At 49.1% G+C, this 23881-nt stretch overlaps 1 protein-coding gene across 3 annotated transcripts in view; it reads right to left on the bottom strand.

Annotated features, from left to right (window-relative positions):
* The window catches only part of ZYX (zyxin), a 129352-nt gene that overhangs the window by 15423 nt on the left and 90048 nt on the right, over positions 1-23881 (bottom strand). For all 3 annotated transcript variants that reach the window (XM_069650311.1, XM_069650312.1, XM_069650310.1), the window contains exons 3-5: positions 15531-15724; positions 15286-15387; positions 10682-11398 (exon numbers count right to left, since the gene is read on the bottom strand). In XM_069650311.1, the coding sequence (XP_069506412.1) occupies positions 10682-11398; positions 15286-15387; positions 15531-15724 (1013 nt within the window). The remainder of the gene's footprint in view (positions 1-10681; positions 11399-15285; positions 15388-15530; positions 15725-23881) is intronic.

Here is a 23881-nt window from a genome sequence, read left to right as displayed (position 1 = left end):
ATAAATAATAAAGGCAACAAACAGTGGTAGCTCAGCCAGAAATCTGCAAGTGCTAGGTTTAAGGCAGCAGACAGGGTAGGTCTGATACGTGCAGGAAGAAAAAGGGGGGCTGTATGGGTATAGATACAGGCCCCAGTGCAAGGGGTGGCCCGGAGGCAGTGCAGGAGGGTGGCAGGGTGAGCAGGTACCTGGGCCCTGAGGACAGAGGGTTGGCAGGTGCACAGTGCCAAGAGAGAACAGATCAGAGGAAGATATTGAGGTGCTTCCGAAGCCGATGATGGTTCTCCTCAAGTTTTAGGGTGGCAGGGAGGCTGTTCCAGAGGGAGGCCCCAGCCGAAGACAGATCTACCCCAGCTCGTTTCTTTGAAAAACGACTGACCCTGAGAGAGTTAGAGGTAGAGGAATGAAGAGCTCGAGAGGGGAGGTACTTGCGGAGGGATAGCTGAAAGTATTTTGGACCGAGGCCCCAGAAAGCCTTGTGGACAATGCAGACGGTTTTGAATTTAATCCTTACATCCACTGGGAGACAATGGAGAGATTTCAGAGCTGGAGAGATACGATCCCAGGGCTTGAGGCCAAGGACACGTCTCGCAGTCCTGTTCTGGATTAGTTGCAGAGGGCGGAGAGTAGAGGCAGGTAGATTTAGAAAGAGGCTGTTACAATAGTCCAACCTAGAGAGAGGCAGAGCTTGGGAGACCACAAGCTTCTGGGGGAAAGAGAGAGAGAGGAAAGGCAGAGTACCTCTGAGGAGGTGCAGTAAGAAGTTTGACTTTTTAGAGACCTCAGAGATGTGGGTGGAGGAGGAAAGTGTGGAGTCAAAGATGACCCCAAGGTTCTTAGCCTCGCAGGTGGGGGTAGGACGAGGGCCAAGAGAGGCCAGCCAGAGAGTGAGGGGAAAGGATGGTGAAGGTGTGCCGATGAGGAGGATCTCCGTCTTGCTGGCATTCAGACAAAGATCATTGGCGGCACACCAATCTTGAATGGCAGTTAGGCAATCAGAGATGAGAGAGGGAGAGGAGGTGGCTGAGGGCAGCCTAAAGATGAGTTGAGTGTCGTCAGCGTAGCACTGGAAATTTGAGCAGAAAGTGGCAATGCAGTGGACGAGAGTTGCCAGGTATTGGTTGAAAAACCAGGGCGAGAGGTTAGACCCCTGGGGAACACCACAGGCAGAGAGGAAGATAGATGAAAGGAAGGACCCAAGTTGGACCTGGGAGGGTTGATCTGAGAGGAAAGAGGTCAACCAGGCCAGAGCCTGATCAGTGATACCCAGGTTTTCACAGAGACGGTTGAGCAGGATTTTCTGGTTGACCGTGTTGAAGGTAGAAGAGAGATCGAGGAGGATGAGGACAGAGGGAATGTGAGAGCCAAGGTTGGAGAGCAGATCTTCACGGATGTTCAGGAGAGCAGTTTCCATGCTTCTGGCAGCTCTGAAGCCAGACCGGTGGTCATGGAGACAGCCAACCGAATTGGAATGAAGGTTAAGCTTAGAGTTGGGAAACTTTTCCAGGAGTTTGCCCAGAAAGGGAGGAATGGAAATTGGGCGATAGTTAGCTGGATAAGAAGGATCAGCTGTGGGTTTCTTGAGAAGAGGATGCACAAAGGAGTGCTTCAAAGGGGAGGGGAAGGATCCCGAGGCAAAGGAGTGGTTGCAAAAATCAGAACAGCTCCACAGGGCTGAACCTGTTTTGACGAGGCTTTCATAGATCGGACTTGTCTAGCGACCTCGTCAGGTGAGAAAACAGGAAAGGACGAGAAGGATGGTGGGAGGGTGGCTAAAGGACGGTCAGCAACAGCAACAATCAGGTTTTAGGGCCGCCCATAGCACTGAATCTGCTATGCTGGACCTTCAGTCGCACATGTTAGGCCTGAGAGATAAAGGCAAAACAGGGGTTCTCATGCTTCTCGATCTAAGCGCGGCCTTTGATTTGGTGGATCACCAGCTCCTTCAGGAGGCACTGGCCAACATTGTTGGTTGTTCCCCCAAGGCTTTGGCTTGGCTGTCATCCTTTCTCAAAGATCGGAGCGCTAGAATACATTGGGGTGATAATTTCTCCAAGGCCGCCCTCATCCATTACGGAGTACCGCAGGAAGCTAGCCTGTCACCTCTCTTGTTTAATCTATATCTGAGAAGTCTCTGCGAACTCCTGGAACACATCGGCGTTTTCTTTACTAATTACGCTGATGATACGCAGCTCATCTTTGAACTCACTGGTGATTACACCACTGATAGTGCTAAAATCTCAGAGGTTTATAACATCATTGACCACTGGATGCAACATCACTGGATGTGTTTAAATAATACCAAAACAGAGCTGCTGATTTTCGGCACGCGACAGGCCAGATGTAAACTAGGGAATGAATACAAGTCCTTCACCATCAAGGACGCTAACATCCCGGTGTTGCCACATGTTAAAACTCTCGGGATGATGGTAGAGGCCTCAGTGGGCGCAGAGGTACAGGTAAGATACCTGCAGAAAAACAACACCTACTATCTACGACTTATGAGAGCAATAAGACCCTTCATTAATGAAGTCAATGCTGCAACTATCGCTAGGGCCATCATCCTGTCGCGACTTGACTATGGCAATGCTCTCCTGCTAGGGGCTACAAAAAGGGAGATTCAAAAGTGCCAAGTCATACAAAATGACGCAGTTCGCATAGTCAAAAACATAAATAATAGAGAACATGTGTCCACAGGGAGAAGAGCATTACACTGGCTAAGAGTGGAGGAAAGAGTCAGGTTCAAGGCTATGACTATAGTTCACAGATGCCTATATGGAGAGGCCCCTAGCTATTTCAAAAAACATTTCTCTTTCTATGCTCCTGGAAGATGTCTAAGATCAGCCGACAGGGGCACGCTGAACAGACCTGGGGCTAAATCCGTATTTTGGCAAGGCAAATCCTTCCCGGCGAAAGCAGTAGACCTCTGGAACAAGCTGTCGATGGCATTACGGCTTGAAGCTAATTATCAGAGCTTTAGGAAATCGCTTAAAACCTCATTGTTTCAATGAGCACTAGAGCTCCGCTTCCTTAAGTTTCCTACTTATCTTAATGAGGTGTTCCGTGTTTTCTGATTTTCTCGGTTTCCCGCGCCCTGATGCCCGCGGGCTACCGGCGCGTAATAAGTACGCACATAGCAAGCACAGATGGAGAGGGTAGAGGAGGGGTGTGGGTGGAGAGGGTGCACAGGATGTCCTGGGTTTTTTAAATGAAGCGAGAGGTAAGGGCATTGCAAAAAGCCTGGGAGGCAATAGGAGGGGTAGAGACTGCAGCAGGGTTGGCCAGCTCCTTGCAGATTTTAAAGAGTTCGGCCGAGTTGTTAGATGCCGCAGAGACACAAGCTTGAATGTGGACTCTCTTCTTGGTGAGGACAGAGAGTCGGTATTGCCTTTGGAGCAGGTGACAGGCCAGTTTGTCAGAGGATGAACAAGAAGCCCTCCATTTCCTCTCAGCCACCCTACACTTACATTTAAGTGTAGCTAGGTCCGAGTCATACCAGGAATTGCACTTGGCTTTGGACTTCAAATGGATCCTCATGACAGGGGCAAGAGCATCAAGAGTATCAGAAATTGAAGAGTAGAGCAGAGACAGGGCTGTGTCAGGATGTGAGACAGCCAAAAGGTGGACGGGGAGGGGAGAGAAAGTGGTGGCAAAAGCCTCAACTGACACATGCTATATGGGCCGGATGCCCGAGAAGGTAGGTGGCAGTGTTGGGGTAGGCTTGGCGGGTGGGTGGAGAAAGGGAGAGGGGGGAAGAGAGGGAGAGAGGAGAGGAAGGAGTGATCGCTCCAAGAGAGAGGAGTGGTCAGAGGGATGGAGAGGGGGGGTCAGAAGAGATCAAGACATCGAGTGTGTGCCCTGCAGAGTGAGTCGGGCCAGAGAGGAGGATTGACGGGGAGAGGGAATCGCAGAGGTCACAGAAGAGTACAGAGGAGCAAGGAGAGTCTAAATGTATATTGGAGGTCACCGAGGAGGAGGAGTCGAGTGGTAGAGGCCAGGAGGCAGGAGGAGAGGTCTGCCCACTCAGAGAGAAATGAGGTGATTTGACCAGGAGGACGGAAGATGGTAACCACAGTAAGAGAATGGGTAGGCGAGAGAGAGAGCCTACAGACAAGGCACTCAAAAGATGAGTAGGTCTGAGTGGGAATGATAGAGGCAGGAATCCATTCAGGAAAGATCAGGGCTACCCCCACACTGGACCGGGAGGATCTGGGTGCCGAGAGGATCTTGTAGCCATCAGGGAGGAGAGTGTCAAAGCTCGTGACAGAGCTGGCCGTGAACTATGTCTCAGTAAGACCAATTGATGACAAACCTTTCTAACATCCATACAACTTTTCCATATGATATTACAATTTAAATCATCAACCTCAATAAAATGTACATCAATAAAATTATATAACAGAAGAACATTGGGATAACAGGTTGATATTAAACCAGGGAATTGTTCTGTAAATGACGGCTAGTCAGCTTTGCTAGTGTGCTGGAATTTTAGAATAACAAAGCTTAGTAAAACATATATTATAAAGATCAGTAAGAGCAGATATAAAAGGAATATTCACATAAAAAATGACCTTAAAATACTATTAAACATGAATAATAAAACCAATGGTACAACCATTCAAACTACGAGATCAAACACCTACAAAAGATAAAAGGATAACTTTGTAGAAGTTGATTGAAAGACGATCATTTGCAAGGGGGGCTGCATCACTATCATCGTTACCTTTTCCCCCACATACGTAGTTATAATCATTTATCCTTTTACATTTAATATGTCACTTCTTTAAATGTAATTCCAAGATTGATCATGAGATTAAATAAAGCTGTTACTTTCAAGCAGGTTTAGGGCTAAGAGAAATTGTTTTGCCGCAATATTCAGTGAGACATTAGTGGCATTGACTACATAGCTCCACATTTGCTGTTATGTCCGTAATTTAAGTTCTTTGAGATGTTTAAAAAAAAGCCAATTTTCGTTTATCAACCAAAGACGAACATTCCGTTATAAGATGTTGGACGGTTTCTTTGTGTCGAGTCATGTTACAAAATCTAATTAAGGTGTCAATGATGGGTTTTTTAGAAATTGTCTCAAGTCTTACTTTCGTTCGGCATAAATTTAGTCGAAAGCATAGAAGTGCATTGGCGTATGCTCGGTCTGGGAATTTCAATATGTAGCTGGAATTTGATGCAATGGTTTAAGTAGAAAAGCTCCTGCTTTGAAATTGATGCACCAAATTACAGCTATCGCACGTAGTCCTCCAATCACAAAGCCAGATTTTTCTCTTTCCTTTATCGGGTGATTTAGTAACAATTCTAGTGTGATGTCAGCCTCCAGGAGGATCAGTGGACATTGTGTTTTCCATCCCTCGGAGAGGAGACATGTTCTATACGTAGCTAGTAATTGCCAGGATGCAATCGTTGATAAAGATGTTAGGCCCAACTTATATCTGATAAGAGATATTGGGATACAGAGGGGCAGAGATAGAATTACCTTCCAAAATGCACCTTCTGGCATTTCCCACCTTGGTGAGAACATTTTGATTGTGCACCATGGGAAATTATGGGAACGACTTTCTGCTTGTAAAAGTTATTGCCGGCTTATCCGAAAATTGTCCCTATTTCGGCTGGAGCGCTTTACCTTGAATTGCGAGGAATTTCATCCTATTTATAAGCTCCAGTTTATAGGATTCATCTGAGGGGCGAGTGTATAGATTTAACTCAAGATATTCATATTGTGATATTTGATTCACTGGAATATCACACAGTGTCCAATTAAATATGTAGCCACATTTTGGCAAGCAATGGTGGAATATCAAAATATTAGATCTGGAGGTATTTAATAAGATGATTAGAATCTGCGTAGCTGCCGAGAGCAGTTAGTTTTCCCTGAAGGCCTATCGGGATTCTATCCAGAATGACCAAATCACCAGCGTAGAGCAGCCTCGCCACCTCTGCTGTACCCAACCTTGGAGAGAAGGAGCGTAGTGTGCCAAAGGCTGAGCTTATATCCTTGATATGAAAGTTCAATAACACAGAAGCAAATATACACCCTTGTTTCAATCCTGTGGTAGTCGGAATAGATGCTGATAAAATACCATCAGTGGTTAACTTGACTTTGATGGACGTACAGGAGTAAAATGGACGTATTAAGTAGATTAAATGTGGTGGACACTGAGCATTTAAAGGTTCTGTCTATAAGAGATTGCGCGAGATTCAGTCAAACGTCTGTCTAAAATCAACCAGTGCTATAAAAACAGGTTGTTTTTTTATCGATAGCTTGTTTTTTTAATTGTAGATAAAATCATTACTTTTAAAGAAGTTCCTATACCTTTGGTGAAACCCGATTGGTGTGAACCTAAAACGCTATCATTGAGCCACTTCCTAAATTCACATAAAATCAGTCTGGCAAAGATTTTTCCAGGCATGTGCAAAAGGGCAATGGGTCGGTAGTTACCTGGATTATTCTGGTCACCTTTTTTAAAAATAGGTATAATAATAGATTGTTACCAAGAGAGAGGAAAGCGCCCTGATCGAATAATTGCATGGAATAATGTTTCTAGAATACTTGACCATTCAAATGGATGGACTTTCCAGGTCGCATTAGCTAGACCGTCGGGTCCAGGGGCTCTTGATGGCTTAACGTCTTAATTAGAAGAATAATGTCCAATTCATCAAACGTAGTCTTAGTAACATCCGGTGGTTGCATATAGAGAATTGGTGTAACGAGGGGAGATCGATCAAGGAGACCACTGAAGTATGTAATCCACCCTTGTTCATCAATGGTGTCTAATATTAATGATTGATTAGCAGGAGTTGTAGAATCATTTATGAGTTTCCAAATCTCTCTTGCAGATGTCATCATTACAGCTCCTAGCATTTTTTCAGCATCTGCTTACTTCTTGCTCATTATAATCTGTTTAATTTTATTCATGTTCTTTGTTCTCAATTTAACTCTTTCACCCTGCCTCTAGGAAGCCCTGCTACCCTGCCTCTAGGAAGACCTGCTACCCTGCCTCTAGGAAGCCCTGCTACCCTAGTAAGCCCCACTACCCTGTCATTGGGAGGCCCTGCTACCCTGTCATTAGTAGGCCCCCCTACCCTGTCATTAGGAGGCCCCGCTACCCTGTCATTAGGAGGCCCCGCTACCCTGTCATTGGGAAACCCTGCTGCCCTGTCATTAGAAGGCCCTGCTACCCTGCCTCTAGGAAGCCCTGCTACCCTGCCTCTAGGAAGCCCTGCTACCCTAGTAAGCCCCCGCTACCCTGTCATTGGAAGGCCCCGCTACCCTGTCATTAGGAGGCCCCCCTACCCTGTCATTAGAAGGCCCTGCTACCGTGTCATTGGGAGGCCCCGCTACCCTGTCATTGGGAGGCCCCGCTACCCTGTCATTGGGAGGCCCCGCTACCCAGTCATTGGGAGGCCCCGCTACCCTGTCATTGGGAGGCCCCGCTACCCTGTCATTGGGAGGCCCCGCTACCCTGTCATTGGGAAACCCCGCTACCCTGTCATTGGGAAACCCTGCTACCCGGTCATTAGAAGGCCCTGCTATCCTGTCATTAGAAGGCCCTGCTACCCTGTCATTAGGAGGCCCCACTAGCGTGTCATTGGGAGGCCCCGTTAGCCTGTCCTTAGGAGGCCCTGCTACCCTGTCATTGGGAAACCCCGCTACCCTGTCATTAGAAGGCCCCGCTACCCTGTCATTAGGAGGCCCCGCTACCCTGTCATTGGGAGGCCCCGCTACCCTGTCATTGGGAGGCCCCGCTACCCTGTCATTGGGAGGCCCCGCTACCCTGTCATTGGGAGGCCCCGCTACCCTGTCATTGGGAAGCCCTGCTACCGTGTCATTGGGAGGCCCCGCTAGCGTGTCATTGGGAGGCCCCGCTAGCGTGTCATTGGGAGGCCCCGCTAGCGTGTCATTGGGAGGCCCCGCTAGCGTGTCATTGGGAGGCCCCGCTAACGTGTCATTGGGAGGCCCCGTTAGCGTGTCCTTAGGAGGCCCTGCTACCCTGTCATTGGGAAACCCTGCTACCCTGTCATTAGAAGGCCCCGCTACCCTGTCATTAGGAGGCCCCGCTACCCTGTCATTAGGAGGCCCCGCTACCCTGTCATTAGGAGGCCCCGCTACCCTGTCATTGGGAGGCCCCGCTACCCTGTCATTGGGAGGCCCCGCTACCCTGTCATTGGGAGGCCCCGCTACCCTGTCATTGGGAGGCCCCGCTACCCTGTCATTGGGAGGCCCCGCTACCCTGTCATTGGGAAGCCCCGCTACCCTGTCATTGGGAAGCCCCGCTACCCTGTCATTGGGAAGCCCCGCTACGCTGTCATTGGCAAGCCCTGCTACCCTGTCACTGTCCAACACCTGCTAAAGACTGAAGTGCCAGTTAAGTACAATGAAATCCTAAAGTGAATGTAGGGCTTCCCAGAAGCACATCCCCATATCCGATATCGGATCGCTGGTCGCAGACTCATCTCGCGCCACTGGAGCTCTACTGAGCCAACACAGCTGCGCCTCACCCTTTTCTCCTTCAGGAAGTTGTTCCCCTCCTGTGGCTCCACAGTGGTTCTACTGAATGAGCTCCCAGAGGGTCTTCATTCCTGCATCGCCAATGAGGCCACAGAAGCCGCCTGGCCAGGGCCTAAGCGCTGCTCGCCAAAATGGGAAATTGATGATGGTAGCTAGCCTCAAGTTTGCCACCACTCAGTTCACCGTCTGAGAGTGCGTGCCACCCTCAAGTGAGGTTCTATAAGGTTGGGGGGGGGATGAAGCACCAGGGGCAGTCTTGCGCTACCCCTGGGCACCCTATTATTAAAGAATGCATTTGAAGGCTCCCAGGTCACCTTGTGGTAGACCCTATCCTACAGGGTAAAGACTAAATAATGCTCCTGAGCGACTGAGCTGTACCTCCACAGACACACTACCTTCCAGGCGCTGAGACGGTTCCTTTATCCCTCTGGACCTTACTTGACTGGCCTGTGCTGTAGTCTAGCCAGCCTTGATCCCACAAGAACCGAGACAGCGCCTGCCCTGGGGATTCCCTCCCAACAGGGCCAACACCTGATATGCAGAGGGCAAAGTGCATCCCACCGGAAAGACCTCATACGTGCCAACATGCCCCATTTCATTCGGGAGATGATAATCCTGATCTGGTTTTAACTCTCCATTCTGGGACTTGAGTTCGTAATGGGGAAATCCAGGACCACAAGTCCCAGAATTCACAGTTAAAATCAGGATAGGTCTACCCTCTTCATGGAATGGGGTAGGGTTACCTGTACGAGTCTTTTTCCCTGAATTAAATGCTTCCTGTACCACCCATGACTCGGGAATGTCACGTGGTGTGTGGTGCCGTGTCGATTATGTGGAATTATCTGTCCTCGAGGTTCATGGCAAAAAAGCGGTCTCCCTCTTTTGTGCTGGGGTTGGGGGTCTGACCCCGATATCCTCTTAGACGAGTTACTTTGAAGGAACAAATGGAACAGCTAGCATGAAAAGCAGCACGTGGGCCAGTGGCATCTGATTCTAATAACACGCTGTTGCTTTCTCACTGAACTGGCTGGTAGCTCTCCTGGAGAAGGAACAATGCTGCATGCTTGATTGGCAGGAGCTGCAACCAATCACGCAACATGACCAGTGGTCCGTCATTCATCACAGCTCTACCCTCCCACGGAGGTAGAGGGTGCAACAGACACTGGTGGCTTCGCTGCACTTGCCCTTGCTCAAGAAGCAGTTACCTCCTCCGCTCACCTCAGGAGGGTCCTGCCTGAATGTTACTGCTATTCTGGAACCCTCGATATTCCTACAGACACCCTAACATTTGCTTCCAGAAAGCAAAGGACCCTGCAAGCCTTTGGCAGAAGGTTCAGTTGCGATGACGGTCGTGGCCGTCACTGTCTGAGCACCGGACTTCAATTTAGTGACTCTGCAAACATTTCCTAAAACGCTGTGCGGGACTGAAGTCTAACGTATGGGAGATTCGTCAGAGGAGCTTAGAATGCGATTGTGCATTTTAGCCAATACGAAGGGAGGTTGAGTGGCCAAGTCCCTGCTAGCTGCCCATGTCGAGCTGGCACGTGGATGGGTGCTGTGAGGTTGTCTGAATGGCATGTGAGTCAAGGAGACCGATTATGTGTCCAGCTATAGTAAGCTAACTGGGCCATGACTGGGCGGCAAGCTGGCCAGTTACTGGCGAGGCCAACGCAGGACAAGTATTGAAAGAACAGCCCATAGACATTGTGAAGACAGCAGCAGTTGGGCTACACAAAAACCGACAAGCCAGGAAGCCCCCACAAGTTCTGTTCTCTTTCAGCAGAGGCGGTAGGTGGGGGCAGAGACGTAATAAGACAAATGTTCAGGTGCCATAGAATCCTGGGTCCCATGTGTTAATATCCCCACAAAAATATCGCCATATTCTTGCGGCAAACTTAAGCCATGGAACCTGCGGGGGACACCCCCGCAATCCCCAGTCCCAATAACCCAAATATTACCTGGACATGGGGAAAGAATTTCAAGGGCATGGGAACGGGAACGGGAAAAGGAGGGTGAGGTTAACAGACAAGGCGAGCAAAGCAACTAGCAATGATAGAAACACAGTCTAACAATCTCTAATATACATACAGAAAAAACACCAGCATAGACCACACAGCCTAAACCAAAAAACATATCAATGGCATGTGCAAGTCGGTTTACCGTGTTCATGGCTGGAGCTGGGGAAGGAGCCGGGCTGGGAGCTGGAGCCGGGCTGGGGACCACACCAGGTGGGCGGGGCTTCTCCTGCACCATTGGCCGCTCCTTCTGTTGGACGTAGGAGAATCCAGGTGATTGCGTCGATGGAGCAGGCTTGGCAGGGGATGGAGAGGGAGCTGGAAGGTGAGATGGCCCCCTGGTAGGGGAGGGTGCAGCAGGCGAGGAGAATGCGGGCGTGTTTTGTAGCGACCGCACTGAATTCAGCGGTGCGGTAGGGGAGGGGGCAACTGCAGATTTTGCTGGACCTGTGCCACTTGAACCTGAGAATTTGGCTGCAATCTGTGGTGGTCCTCCTGGGGCAAACTTTGGAGGAGTCTGGAAGGCAGTGGGAGCACAGACTGGGGGAGCTGGGGGAGGAGGTGGGGCAGGGGTAGGGGCAGGTGGTGGCATAACAGGCGGGTCTGCTGGAGCAGGAGGGGGGACCGGGGACTTGGAAATTGCAGGCACGTGCACAGGAGCATATTTATGCTGGGGCCGAGCAGCCCAGGGCGCAGAGGGCGAGGGCTCAGGTGGTAGAGAGGGAGTAGCTTCTACCAGGGGGACCTTTGGACAAAAGCCAACGGGCTTGGGACTGAACTTGGCAGGAAAGCTGGTGACAGGGGGTGGAGCTTTTGGGGGCGTGGATGAGACATCCGGGGCAGCAGTGGTGTCCAGTGTGACCTGCAATTTAAAAGAGAACCGGCTTGGTAAGGCAGTGCCATTAGTGACCACTAGAGAGCGCAATGTTATCACTTTCGCAAGCGTCTGCACAAAAGCTGCCCGTCTGCATTTCCCTACTCCCCCCCCCCCAACAGCACTTAAGAATCTTCCGCATTGCTGGGTTGTGAATCACGTGACTGTGCAGAGGGGAGCTCAGGACAGCGCACAGTCATAACTCAGACAGGGCACCAGAGGCTGCAACGAAGCACAGGCGCAGAATACAGAAGAGGGTCTGGGAAGCATCGCCTCTCACGCAGGGGACAAGTAAAAGCGCTGCGAGGGAGAAGAGGGCATTACGGGCGAGCTGGGTGTGTGTGTGTGTGTGGAGGGGTGAGGGGGCATGCACAAGGCTGGGAGTGAGTAAAAGGGGAACGAGAGCCCAGCTGCGTGTGTATGGATTCCTGGGATTCAGTCACTTCTCCCCAGGGGGAGCCTTTTCTTGTGAGGCTAGAGAGGTGAGCCCGCTACGCAATAATCCTAGGGGTGGAGGGTAGTGGGACCTCACAGGGCGAGGACCCCCTGTAGAATAAGTCCCTAAAGCCCCTTTCTCCAACACCACGACAAGACTACCAAGTCAGAGCACTGTGTGTTACCGTCATTCGGAATTACCCTTCCCTCTTGAAAAACAACCCATCACCAATACTATGAAGAGGAAGAGTGAACGGAGGATGCAGAACTTTCATCAGACAGAGAGGAGGGACTACAAACCTCCACTGGAGAGGATCTAGCAACTTGGAATATAAACCAAGGAAAGACTCCTCTTAGTATCTCACAGGAAAGCAGCCCACAAGCTTCAAACCAGTCAAGTCCTGGCTGTACTACACGAGCGCACAAGCATCCGTTGGAAGGAAGAAGATGCTGATGGCCGGAGCCCACAAAGGGGAATGATGCGGACGAGCAGAGGGGATGGAAACACCACAAACAAAAAAGTAGCAGGCAAGAGCCATGGCGTGACCCTGGAGGGGTGGACTAGTGGGTCCGTCAACTGTGCTGAGACTGTCAAAGCCTGGAAGCCCTGGAGCTGTGGGAAGGTGCAGAACGCTTACAGAACGAGGAAGCAAGTTGTTTGGACGTCGTGTGAAGTCCCCTACCTGAGAACAGGCTTGGCGATGCCGACCCCTGTGAAACAAGGCAACAGTAACGGCGGGAGACCCGGGAGGGATCACAGCAACTGAGAGTACTGCCATCATACTCATGGCAGTACTTGGCCCGAAGTTAAGCAGAGTAACGAATACTCTGGCACTCGGCCTACTCATCCCAAAAGTCAGAATGAAGTTAAGAAGAGTAAAGCAAGGAAAAGTTGGAGTGGATAACGGTTACTTGTTGGGGCGAGGGGTGTTGGGGTTGAGGCCTAATTGGATTCCACCTTCCTCCATTTTAGCAACTGGCATTAAGTGAAGCATACTTGCCTAGCGAATACCCAGATTACACGCTGCTTTCATTCCGAGGTTTATAATCTTGATGTTATGTAGATCACTTGGACACATATGTATTCTAAATGTTCGGAAATATGTGGACTATATATTATGGGATTATGGCAATATTCCCATAAAATACATTTCCTGTGAAGAGACGAGCCAAGGTGCCTCCAATGATGAGCGAGCGGGGACCCTAGCACGGTCCTGTGAGACCACAATCTGAAGCAAGAGGTCTGCGTACACTAGGAGGGTCCCAAATGCCATGTACACTACAGCTGTAGAGGGGCAGCTGCAGGCCTCGGCAGGAAACCCCGCTCTCCTACCTCCCATATGATGGAAGCCTGAGACCGTGCTGTGTTTGACACTAGCACTTGTGCCAACACCGCAATGTGTGTTTGCAAGAAGATACCCATTGAGATAACCCTATCGAATTTATCCCCGAGGTGTTGTCAACCTAACGGAGGAACTCCCTGAAGGAATATGAAAAAGAGCAAAGAAAAAAGCCTGTGACATCACAAGAGTACAAATGACGTCTCGAGATAAATGGCTGAAGAAAACTAATAATGAAGTAAAAAATCAAGTGAAATTTTAAATACGAAAAAGAAGAAGATGACACGTGCATGAAGTGCTGCATAAAATCAACTGTTCAATAATTGTGCATCATAGAAGCAGGCTATACGTAGTGAATATAATGCAGGCAGAGCCACCATTTTATAGAAGCAGGACATTGGTATGAATTTTAGTAAGCCAGGACCCACGAAGAGGAAAGGGAAAATCTATGTGGCTGCAAGAATAGGCTGAATTGTGGAGCTGCATGGCGAGGTTGTCTGGCCTGGAGTCAAGACTGAAGCAGCCAAGGTCAGCTCTCTATTCGGAAAAGGGGCGAACGTGCAGAGGATGAATCATCCCTTGTTAAGGTGAAAAGAAAGAACACCAAGAGTGCCAAGTTTTATTAATTTAAGACATTTAAAACCTGCAAAATGGACCAAATCGTGGTCTCCTGTCACGTGAGCCAAGGATGAAAATAAAGTTTGAAATTGGAGTCCTAGAACACGATATTGAGTGCTCTCACTCCTGTGTATTCTCAGAGGCAAGGGTACTTTGCAAGGCCAAGTTCAAAGACAATCCTCATGGCAGAAGGCATGGGCGATGAGAGATGCTGGGCTAATTGGGTGGGGAGGTAGAGTCAGGCCCATTTCCTTGCACATGGATCTGGGTTTACGTGCTGCTAAGTGAAACGAATGTTCCAAACATGGCACGAGCGTGCCAACCAATTGTGATGGTCCATATAACTAAGTACCTTATAGTTTGAAAGCCAAACCAATGAGAAACTGTGTATGTAAAGTTTCTGAAGATTACATGTTTTAGAGGTAGGCATATGTTGTACACCTGACAGTGGGCAGCCACTTATAATCCTAGTTCCTATCGAAAATATACTTAGATGTTCCCCTTAATCCAATACCGATCCCTAGAAGGTTTTGCATTATTTGCCATGTAGTATGACATCCCCTTGGACGTATGTTTGGTATATAAACTTTGTTTTATGAAAAGATGAGAAATCAAGCGTACATCCGTTGATGTCAGTTGTAACTCCCTGATTTAGATAATTGATATAAAAACAGTACTTTGCCATCTTCCTAAGATGGTTCGGATAGTTGGACTCAGGCATTCTGTGTGATCCCATCCATTGCATGCATGTTACAAAAAAGGGCCCGATGCACAGTCTACGAAACTTCTCAAAGAAGCACGGTCTGAAAAGTGAGGAGAGAGCCTACTACGGTCCTAGGAGACGCACAGTCTGCAGCAAGAGGTCTACGTACACTACAATGGTCCCCAAGCCCTCGAAAACTATTGTGCAAAGTGAAGGCGTGCAAACTCTACAATGGTACTTGGGTGTTTACAGTTTACAGAGAATGGCTGCACAGTCTACACAGGTTCTGAGACAGTTACAGCCTGTAAAGTGAAAGTTTATATTAAGTACCATGCTCCCAGGGGTGTACTTATGCTACAGTGACCCTTGATAGGTATAATCAGAAGCAAAGGTCTACATACAACACAATGGTTCTGAGAAGTGTACAGTACAAGGTCTGCACAGTCAACAAAGGTCCTCAGACACGCACATCATGGAGGGAAGGTCTACGTACACTATATTGGTCCCTGCAGATGTAAATAGAAAGTCTACTTTGCTTGACATGGCTCTTGTAGGTGTGGCCTGGAGAGATGGCTCAAAGGGTCTACAATGGATAGCGCATGTGTATATTCAGAAGAGATTAACCAAGTTGTACATGCTGGAGAACGAACAGAGGCTCCAAGGGAAAGTGAAAAAGCGGCCATTGCAGAAACCAGCAGGAAGTGATGTTAAACTCTGAAACACTCCTAATGCAATGCCCACTTCACCGTCTCCCTCCTGCGTCTCACTTCATCACTCACCCGGGGCCGGAAGGGGTCTTTGGCCTCCATGTCCGCCAGCATGGTGGAGAAGTTGTCTATGTCCCGCTCAATGCTGTTCAGCTGAACTCGTGGCTGGGGATCCTGTGGAGAGAGTCATACAGAGAAAGACTTAAAGGTTTGGCGTAGCCTAGCATTGTCAGGCCAACACTTGAACATCACTGAAATAATTCCCAACCCCAGGAAGGACCTCCCCCTAATATGCACCCCACGAGCTCCAAACTCACCTGCATGGAGATGGTGATGGCTGCTGGGGGCCCAGGATCAGCAGAAGGTGGAGGAGGCGAGGGAAAGACATCCTCCGGTGCTGGCGGGAAAGGTTCATCGAAGGCTGGAGGAGGGGGTGGCGGCGGGAAGGCACTGGTTGGAGAACCCAGGCAGTCATCATCACCCAGGGGTGGGGGAGGAGGGAGCGGCAAATCTACATTTAAGAGTAAGTAGAGAAGACGCGTGAGCTGTGACATGCATACAGTATGGAGTACCAACCACCGCTGCTGCCACCCCCTTTCTCCCCTCCACCTCCTGGAACTCCTATAATGTTCAGCATCTCTGTCACAGGTGGGCAGTGCAGGAGTTGCAAGGAATATGCTCAATCGCACGGCAAGCATCAATTGAGTAGAGGGGTAGTCAGCAACGGCTGAGGACCCCTCCCACCACACCCAGGCACTGAGGAAGGGCTCACACCCCTAAGGGAGGGGAACCCAGACTCCACCAGACATGCATCTCCATGCAGAGCCGAATAGAGGCCCCATTCCTGGCATCCAGTGGCCCACAATGACCCCTTCTCACCCATACAAAGAGGGTCAAGCGTTAGTCATGGGAACCTTCAGGTCTTTGAGGCAAACAACGAAAACCTCCATTTTGGTAAATGGAGCAGGGGGGGAAAAGGGAGCCATAGGTAAAAGGGGATCCAGCCAGCGGAACCATATTACCTTGGCAAAAAGCCACCACCAGTCTACCCACATGACTAACCGCGAAGAGGCAACTAGTCTGGGACAATCCTGGACACCTTTGGGGTATCCCTGCCATAGGAGTCAAAATGACACTTAAGGCAGAGCCCCCAAAATCAGTACCACAGACTCAGTCACGTTTTGGCATAGGGGCTACAGCATCTGGTAAAAGGTATAAGGTGGGCTTTCTACCCAACACTGTCCGTGCACGGGGCAGCAGTCTACAGTGCCTGTGTGTGAAAGGGAGGTCCATGAACTGGAAGGAGGGGGCTTGCACTGTCTGCCTCTGAAGGAGGATAGGGGGGCCAGCTACAAGCCCCACTTCACAGACTGAACTGGAGGTGAATTTGCTACCACACCCCGAGGAGACCTGGGAGTATTCTTCAGATGTACAGGATAGAACAGGCGGGTGAGGAGGGGAGGGGAGGGTGACGCGGGCCTGCAAATGAGTGCATGTACAGGATAGAACAGGCGGGTGAGGAGGGGAGGTTGACGCAGGCCTGCAAATGAGTCCATGTACAGGATAGAACAGGCGGGTGAGGAGGGGAGGATGACGCTGGCCTGCAAATGAGTGCATGTACAGGATAGAACAGGCGGGTGAGGAAGGGAGGGGAGGGTGACGCGGGCACGCAAATGAGTGCATGTACAGGATAGAACAGGCGGGTGAGGAGGGGAGGGTAGGGTGACGCGGGCCTGCAAATGAGTGCATGTACAGGATAGAACAGGCGGGTGAGGAGGGGAGGGTGACGCGGGCCTGCAAATGAGTCCATGTACAGGATAGAACAGGCGGGTGAGGAGGGGAGGGTGACGCGGGCCTGCAAATGAGTCCATGTACAGGATAGAACAGGCGGGTGAGGGGGGGGGGAGGGTGACGCGGGCCTGCAAATGAGTGCATGTACAGGATAGAACAGGCGGGTGAGGAGGGGAGGGTGACGCGGGCCTGCAAATGAGTCCATGTACAGGATAGAACAGGCGGGTGGGGAGGGGAGGGGAGGGTGACGCGGGCCTGCAAATGAGTGCATGTACAGGATAGAACAGGCGGGTGAGGAGGGGAGGGTGACGCGGGCACGCTCCTTCCAGACTCCCAAGAACATGATGCTCATGTTCTTTCTGCCCAGACTTCCCAGTAACTTGGCGTCCACACTCCGAGCCCTGAGGCAGACAGGCAGGTATTTCAGCATTCCGCAACGCAAGCATGGTTTACAGGCAATTGGGACACAACCAGACACTCTGAAGTGGATTATGAGAAACAATCGACCACTCTGGGCCAACACCAAGGCATTGCGCAGCTGCTTTATTTTGCTAAATTTCAAGGTGCCAAGTTCCTCTGTGAAGCCACTCGGGAGTTACAGAAAGAAGTGCATATATTACCCGTGGGCGGGGGCGGGGGCAATTTTATTTATTGAGCATTTGTACAGCGCCTATACAGGAGAAAGTGTTTCCAGGCGCCACAAGAGAAAAACAGGGGGTTTGGGGGGACAGAGGAGAAAACACTACCGGTCCTACTAGGCCTTATGACATTCGGATCGTGCAAGTGCAGTATCAATAAGTGCAAGGGGAGGGGGCAGGTGAGGACAAGGGATTGGGCAGAGAGACGGTAAGGAAAGGAGGAGTGCTGGCGGGAGGGAGCCCAAGGGGCTGGGCAAGTGCTAAGGGGTGCCCAAGAGGGCAAGTGCCAGGGGGAGCGAGGAGTAGGGGTGAATGCTAAGGGGGGGGCAGTCTATGGAGGCTAGTTAGGAAAGGGTGCCCATGGGCAAGTGCTGATAGGAAGGGGTAAGAGGAGAACACTGGGCGAAGGAGGGCATGACCCTGAAGACTCATAAGGGACACAGGCACAGTGGTGTATACGAGAGGGGAAATGTCCAATGTCGGGAATTGCCATGAATTCTCAAGGGTTCTCTGGAGCTGCAAGTCGAGTTCCTTTTACTGATGAATTACCAGTCTCTATAGGAGAGTGTGACATGTCTGTGCCTTTGTTATTTTCACAACAGACACAGATTAACATTTTGGGAAGAGATTTGATGACAAAACTACATGACAATTTAATTCACTGATCAAGAGATAGTTTGTTCCACTACAGGGATATACTATTTGAACGTGGTTGAATTTATACTGGCATTCACAGGGCAAGTGGCTCTGCGAGGTGTTGCAATAGATCCAGAGATTTTCCTATATGGGGTGCGCATTCTATTGACGTGGCTACCTGGCTTAGTGGGAAAAATTGTGAGGATACCTGATGAGTTCTTGTTCAGACCACAAATACATATGGACGAAGAGGGGAGACAGACTATTCCTATAGAATTAGAAGCAGCCATAGTACGAAGGGAAATGGCAATGCTCGAAGGAATGGATGAGGGTAGACCATGGAGAACAGTGATAGCTCTCGAAGAAGGGCACAGATTGACCGACATAACTGATGAAGACATGTTTATGGAAGATGGAACAGATGGTGAAGTAGAGTTCTTTATGAGCATCAGAGCCTCAATAAGAATAGAGTAAAGGGAAGTCCCACAACGAATGATGATGGTAACATCCAGAATATTTTCAGGTAGACTTGGAGAAGTTGCCAAGTGTCCTGTGGCATACAGGCCCTTATGATGTATGTCTTTTGAAGGGAATATGGGAAGTCAAAATAAAGCTGAAGCCAGGGGCGATTTTACCTCGAGCAAGACAGTACCCAGTGTCTCGAGAGGCTGATGAGGGTATATTTCAGACTATCTAGGCACTGATGAAACATGGTATTCTGGGGCCATCTGAATTGTCATATAACACTGCGGTGTATCTGATCAAAAAATTTAAGGGAGGGTCGTGGAGATTTATACAAGATATGAGATGGATTAACCAGATTGTATAGACAGAGTTTCCTCTAGTCCCTAACCCAGTGACGAAACTATGCAGTATCACAGTGGAAGCTCGATATTTCATGGTATTCGATTTGAAAAATGCATTTTTCTCAATCCAGTTAATACTCACAAGACCCGACTTCCATTACATTCTGCCAAACTTGACTGAAACATACTTGTTTGCCACAGGGGTACTGTGAGTCCCCATCAATCTTTAACAGAGTCCTACCAATGGATTTAGGCAATATTGATCTTAAGAGTGCAGTGATCCAGTAAGTGGATGACATTTTAATTTGTAGTACCACAGAAGATGAGTGCAGGCAAGATTCTATTCAGTTGATAACAAATGATACAAGATAGACAAAGAGAAGTTACAATGCTGCCAAGAAGGTGTTGTACAAAGGGCAGTTCGTTTCACATGAAGGAAAGAAGGTGACACCTGAAGAGAGCTGAGGAGATTTTGAAAACCGCAAAGCCAAATACAGTGAAACAGATGCAGCAATTTCTGGGGCTATGCAACTATGTTAGAGCATGGGTGTTTCATTACAGTTCATACACAAGAACCCTTTTGCAAGCTTTAAAGAAAGCACAAGTGGATAAAGTAAAAATAGAATGGACTGACGAAATGGAGGATGGGTTTGAGGAACTGAAAAAAAAAAAATTTACAGCCCCTGTTTTGGGAATTCCCAATTATGCCGATTATATATTATTTTCGCACATAAATGGGACAGTTATGACAGCAGTACTTACACAGCAGACCACATTGGGGTATAAGCCTTTAGCATATTACAGTGGGATTTTAGACCCAGTTATGAAAGGGCACTTTCCTTGCAAACAGTCACTGGCAGCCACTGCGTTCGCAATTGAGACGTCTACAAGTATGTTCATGGGTTGCTCTAAGGCCCTTTCCGTGGAGCATGCTCTATTTGCCATTTTAGAGAAACCCAAGGATACATTGACATCGCAAAGAGCTTCAGCTTATGAGGTGATGTCTAACCCAGCGATTAAGATTTTAAGATGTAAAATAGTGACCCTCCCACATTTTGTAGCTGAGCCAAAAGCAGAGGGTAGTCATGTGCATGACTGTGCAAATTATGTAGAATTTTATGATGATATACCCTGTGTGAAAGAAAATGCTTTAGCAGGAGGACAAATTCTCTTTATTGCTGGTTCTTCGAAAATTGATTAAACTAGTGGGGAAAGGCATTCAGGCGCAGTGGCAGTGAGACACTAATTAAATGGAGAATTTTAAGTTATAGCAAGTGCAAGTGCAAGTCTACTGTCTCAATTTTCAGCGCAAGCAGCAGAATTAGTAGCACTTATTGTTGCAGTAAGAAACATGAAGGGCAGGAATTGGAGGAGTATAGTGAATCAGACCATGTGACGTCAACCGTTCATGCAGGATTAGCATGTTGGAAAAGGAGGAGCCATCACTGTGCGGACGGCACTCTTGTGCAACACGCATCCTTATTGGACAGGCTTATTAAGGCACTACAACTCCCCATGGCCATAGCAGTCATTAAATGCACAGCTCACACTAAGCAAACAATTTCATCTCTTGCACGACTGAAGCTGCAGATGTAGAGGCCAAAAGGGTTGCATATTTTCCAGATATCTCAAGTTCCGATACTTGAGTGTTAAAGAAAAAGTAGTCAAACATGTTGATACAAGAAGGGTTTAATAAATTATCGATAACCCAATTAATGGAAATTCAAGAAGTGCAATGCAGGACGAGCAGGAATTGTGGAAACATAGGGCGTGTTCTTTCCCCCCCCCCACTAAAGCACTGTGGCAACAAGATAGCACTGGAAAGCCACTGATGCTAGTAGCATTATTAAAGGTTGTACTTCAACAGCTGTATTATCCCACACATGTAACTATGGAGAGTCTTGCTGCTACGATTGCCGAAGACTGGTTCATTCTGGATTTATTGGCGCAAGTGGCACTATTTATAGTGCTCTGCATCGTGTGTCAAAGGTTTGCTGCTGGGCATACACTGAGAACAATGAGGGGGGTACTACCCCGACGGAATGGTCAGTTTCAGCATTTACATATGGACTATGTCGATATGCTAAAGAATGTAATGGATGTAGCTATCCATTAGTGGTGATGTGTCCCATCTCAAAGGTGCATCGAGACAAGTCTGTGTACACACCCTGATGCCACTTGTGCAGCAAAGTTTTTAGTATGTGAAGTCTTCCCCAGATGGGATGTGTGTGAAGTGCTGAGATCTGACAATGGGCCACATTTTGTGAATGAGGTATTTGAACAGATAGGGCTTCTATTGAACATTAAACCTAAATGTTCTTCTGCTTATCACCCACAAGCACACAGAATATATATGAGCGAGTCAATGGCATCCTTAACTAAAGGATTGCCAAGATGAAATTGACTTTGAAGAAAGGTGGCTATATTGTCTACCCTTAGCTTTATATGCCCTTCGGAAATCAGCTTAGTTCAGACCATCACCTCACCCCTCACAAACTAGTGACAGGGCAGCGAATGAGAATGCCTCGAATGCCTTCATCTAGAAGAAGAAGTGATGCCCAGAGTGTAGCAAAATGTTAGGTGATGAATTGAATGACTGTTTGGCATGAATGGATTCTAGCATCGCTCTCATTTAAGAGCAACTCAAGTGTCAGGGGGTTCAGTCTCAGAACACAGATGAAGACAATTCAACAACCAGGGCACCTGAACTTTTATTGCACCCAAGTTGTATGTTGGCGATTTAATTCTTATAAGGAACTTTACCTGAAAGTGGCATGAGCCATACTTTAATGGCCCCTTTTGCGTTGAAAATGTAATCCCCTCAGCTGTGAAGGTCAAAGGTAGTGACGCAACTCTGCCACGTGTGCTTTAAATAAAGGGGGCGTTCCACGTGTAACCGTGGAGCCCGAACTAATAACACGCCTCCCATGTGTGTTCTATAAAAGGTGGGGAGTTCACGGAGGAGCCCACGACTACGCAACATTGGCGAAAAGGCAGGGACCCAACCCGGGCACCGGCCGTGAGGAAAGCTGAGCATTTAAAACAAAAACTGTCTTCTCATGCCGCAAAGCCGGCGGTGACCATGTGGTTTTGGCCTCCATTTTGCAAACAACGTGTTGAGGGTTGCAGCTCCTATCAGGAGTGCTTGTGCATCCCCCACGCACAATTATTGGATTCCATGCATAGGGGACAGCACTTTGCTGTGTATTCTTCATTTTTGAAGTGTTTTGACATTTCTGATACATCAAGTGTGAGGTGAGGCGCTGAGTGTTCTTTGTCTCCTGGGCTCACTCAATTTTTGGAGCCATTATCTATGGACTAGGAGTTCCTTCTTTGTTGTTCCTGGCTGTTTGGACATTGGTCGGGGGGGGCAGAGGGCTACTGTGTTTAGTGCCCTAGGGTATTAGAGTGTCAAGTGGTTCTACGCCCACATTTTTGGACATTTGGAGAAGGTGCCCGGCAGGGAACTGGCTGGCTATGGTGAAAGGAGATCAGAAGAAGTTGCTGCAAGGGGTGTGTCTGGTCAACATCACACAACATCTGAACACAGTTTTGCCTGGAGCAGCAAGTCAGTGAGTTGTGGCCCCAGTTCCATAGTGGGGTGCCTGTGCGCTCGCTACCATGTATGGCCAGGCTGCTGCAGCGCCCGGTGCTGCCCAAGTGCCAGTATGCCCAGTCGCTGCATATGTGCCGAGACAGCAGGGGGCACTTACACCAATACCCGGGTTTGATATCTCGGGGGCCCCCCATCAAGCCTGGGACCGAGATGGAGACTGTGGATTGATAGGTTCAACTTGTACCTCGGGCCACTGGGAGACGGATGAAGACAGCAAGGTGGCTACACTCCTTTACTCAGCAGGACTGGCGGTACATGATGTTTTTCAATCTGCAAATGCGACGTATGCTGCAGCTAAAGATGCGCTGCTAGAGCATTTCATGCCCCTTTCCGACACAGATTATGAGCCTTTTGTGATGTGCAGCACCAGGCAAAAGGATGACAAGTCCCTGGACAATTTCTAAAGGCAGCTGTGCCTCATGTCCCCGTCGTGTGCCTGGGATAATCCTGATACAATGATTAGGAACCAGCTCAGACAGGGATGTTCGTCTGGCAATCTGCACATGCCAGTGCTGCGAGAGCCGGGACTCATGCTCCCTCGCATATTGGAACTAGAACGCTGCCATGAGGTATCGGAGGTGTGTGCATCAAGGATGGATGCGGCTCTGCGCCCAGGGAAAGCGCATGTGTGTGCTGTGGGCTGTGGTGAAGGTGGCAGAGGAGCCATACGTCCAAGCGGAGGCTAGTGGGACAGGGGTGCAAGGGCCTTGATTTGTGTACTAAGTGTGGGTATGACCTCCCACACCCCGCTGAATGCCTGGCACAGGTGAAGGCTTATGGACGTTGTGGGGCGCTGGACCACTAGGCCCGCATATGCTGGGCTCCAGTGCCAGTGGTGATACCGAGAGGACCAGTGCAGGCAGGGTTCTTTAGGCCACAGCACCCGCCCAATGTCTCCAAGATAGATCAGGGGGAGGACGGTGCCCCTCATGAGGAGGATGATGATGAAGAGGAGGAAGAGATCTTTTTCATCTTGAGCATCGGTGCTCTGCGTACCACCAACAGGAGACAGCCACAGTGTCTGGTGAGAGTGAATGAATCAACGGTGCCGGTACTGGTGAACACAGGGCTCTGTTAATGTGATGGCGAGGGTGCACTACGACGCCATGGTGGTACTGCACAAATTACAGAAGCAGAGGGTGTGAATTTTTATGTTCGGTGGCGAACAACCGATCCCGCTG

The sequence above is a fragment of the Ambystoma mexicanum genome, chromosome 3p (genome assembly GCF_040938575.1).
Source record: "Ambystoma mexicanum isolate Mex_15411 chromosome 3p, UKY_AmexF1_1, whole genome shotgun sequence".
NCBI lineage: Eukaryota > Metazoa > Chordata > Amphibia > Caudata > Ambystomatidae > Ambystoma > Ambystoma mexicanum.
This window is presented reverse-complemented; position numbering and strand designations above follow the sequence as displayed.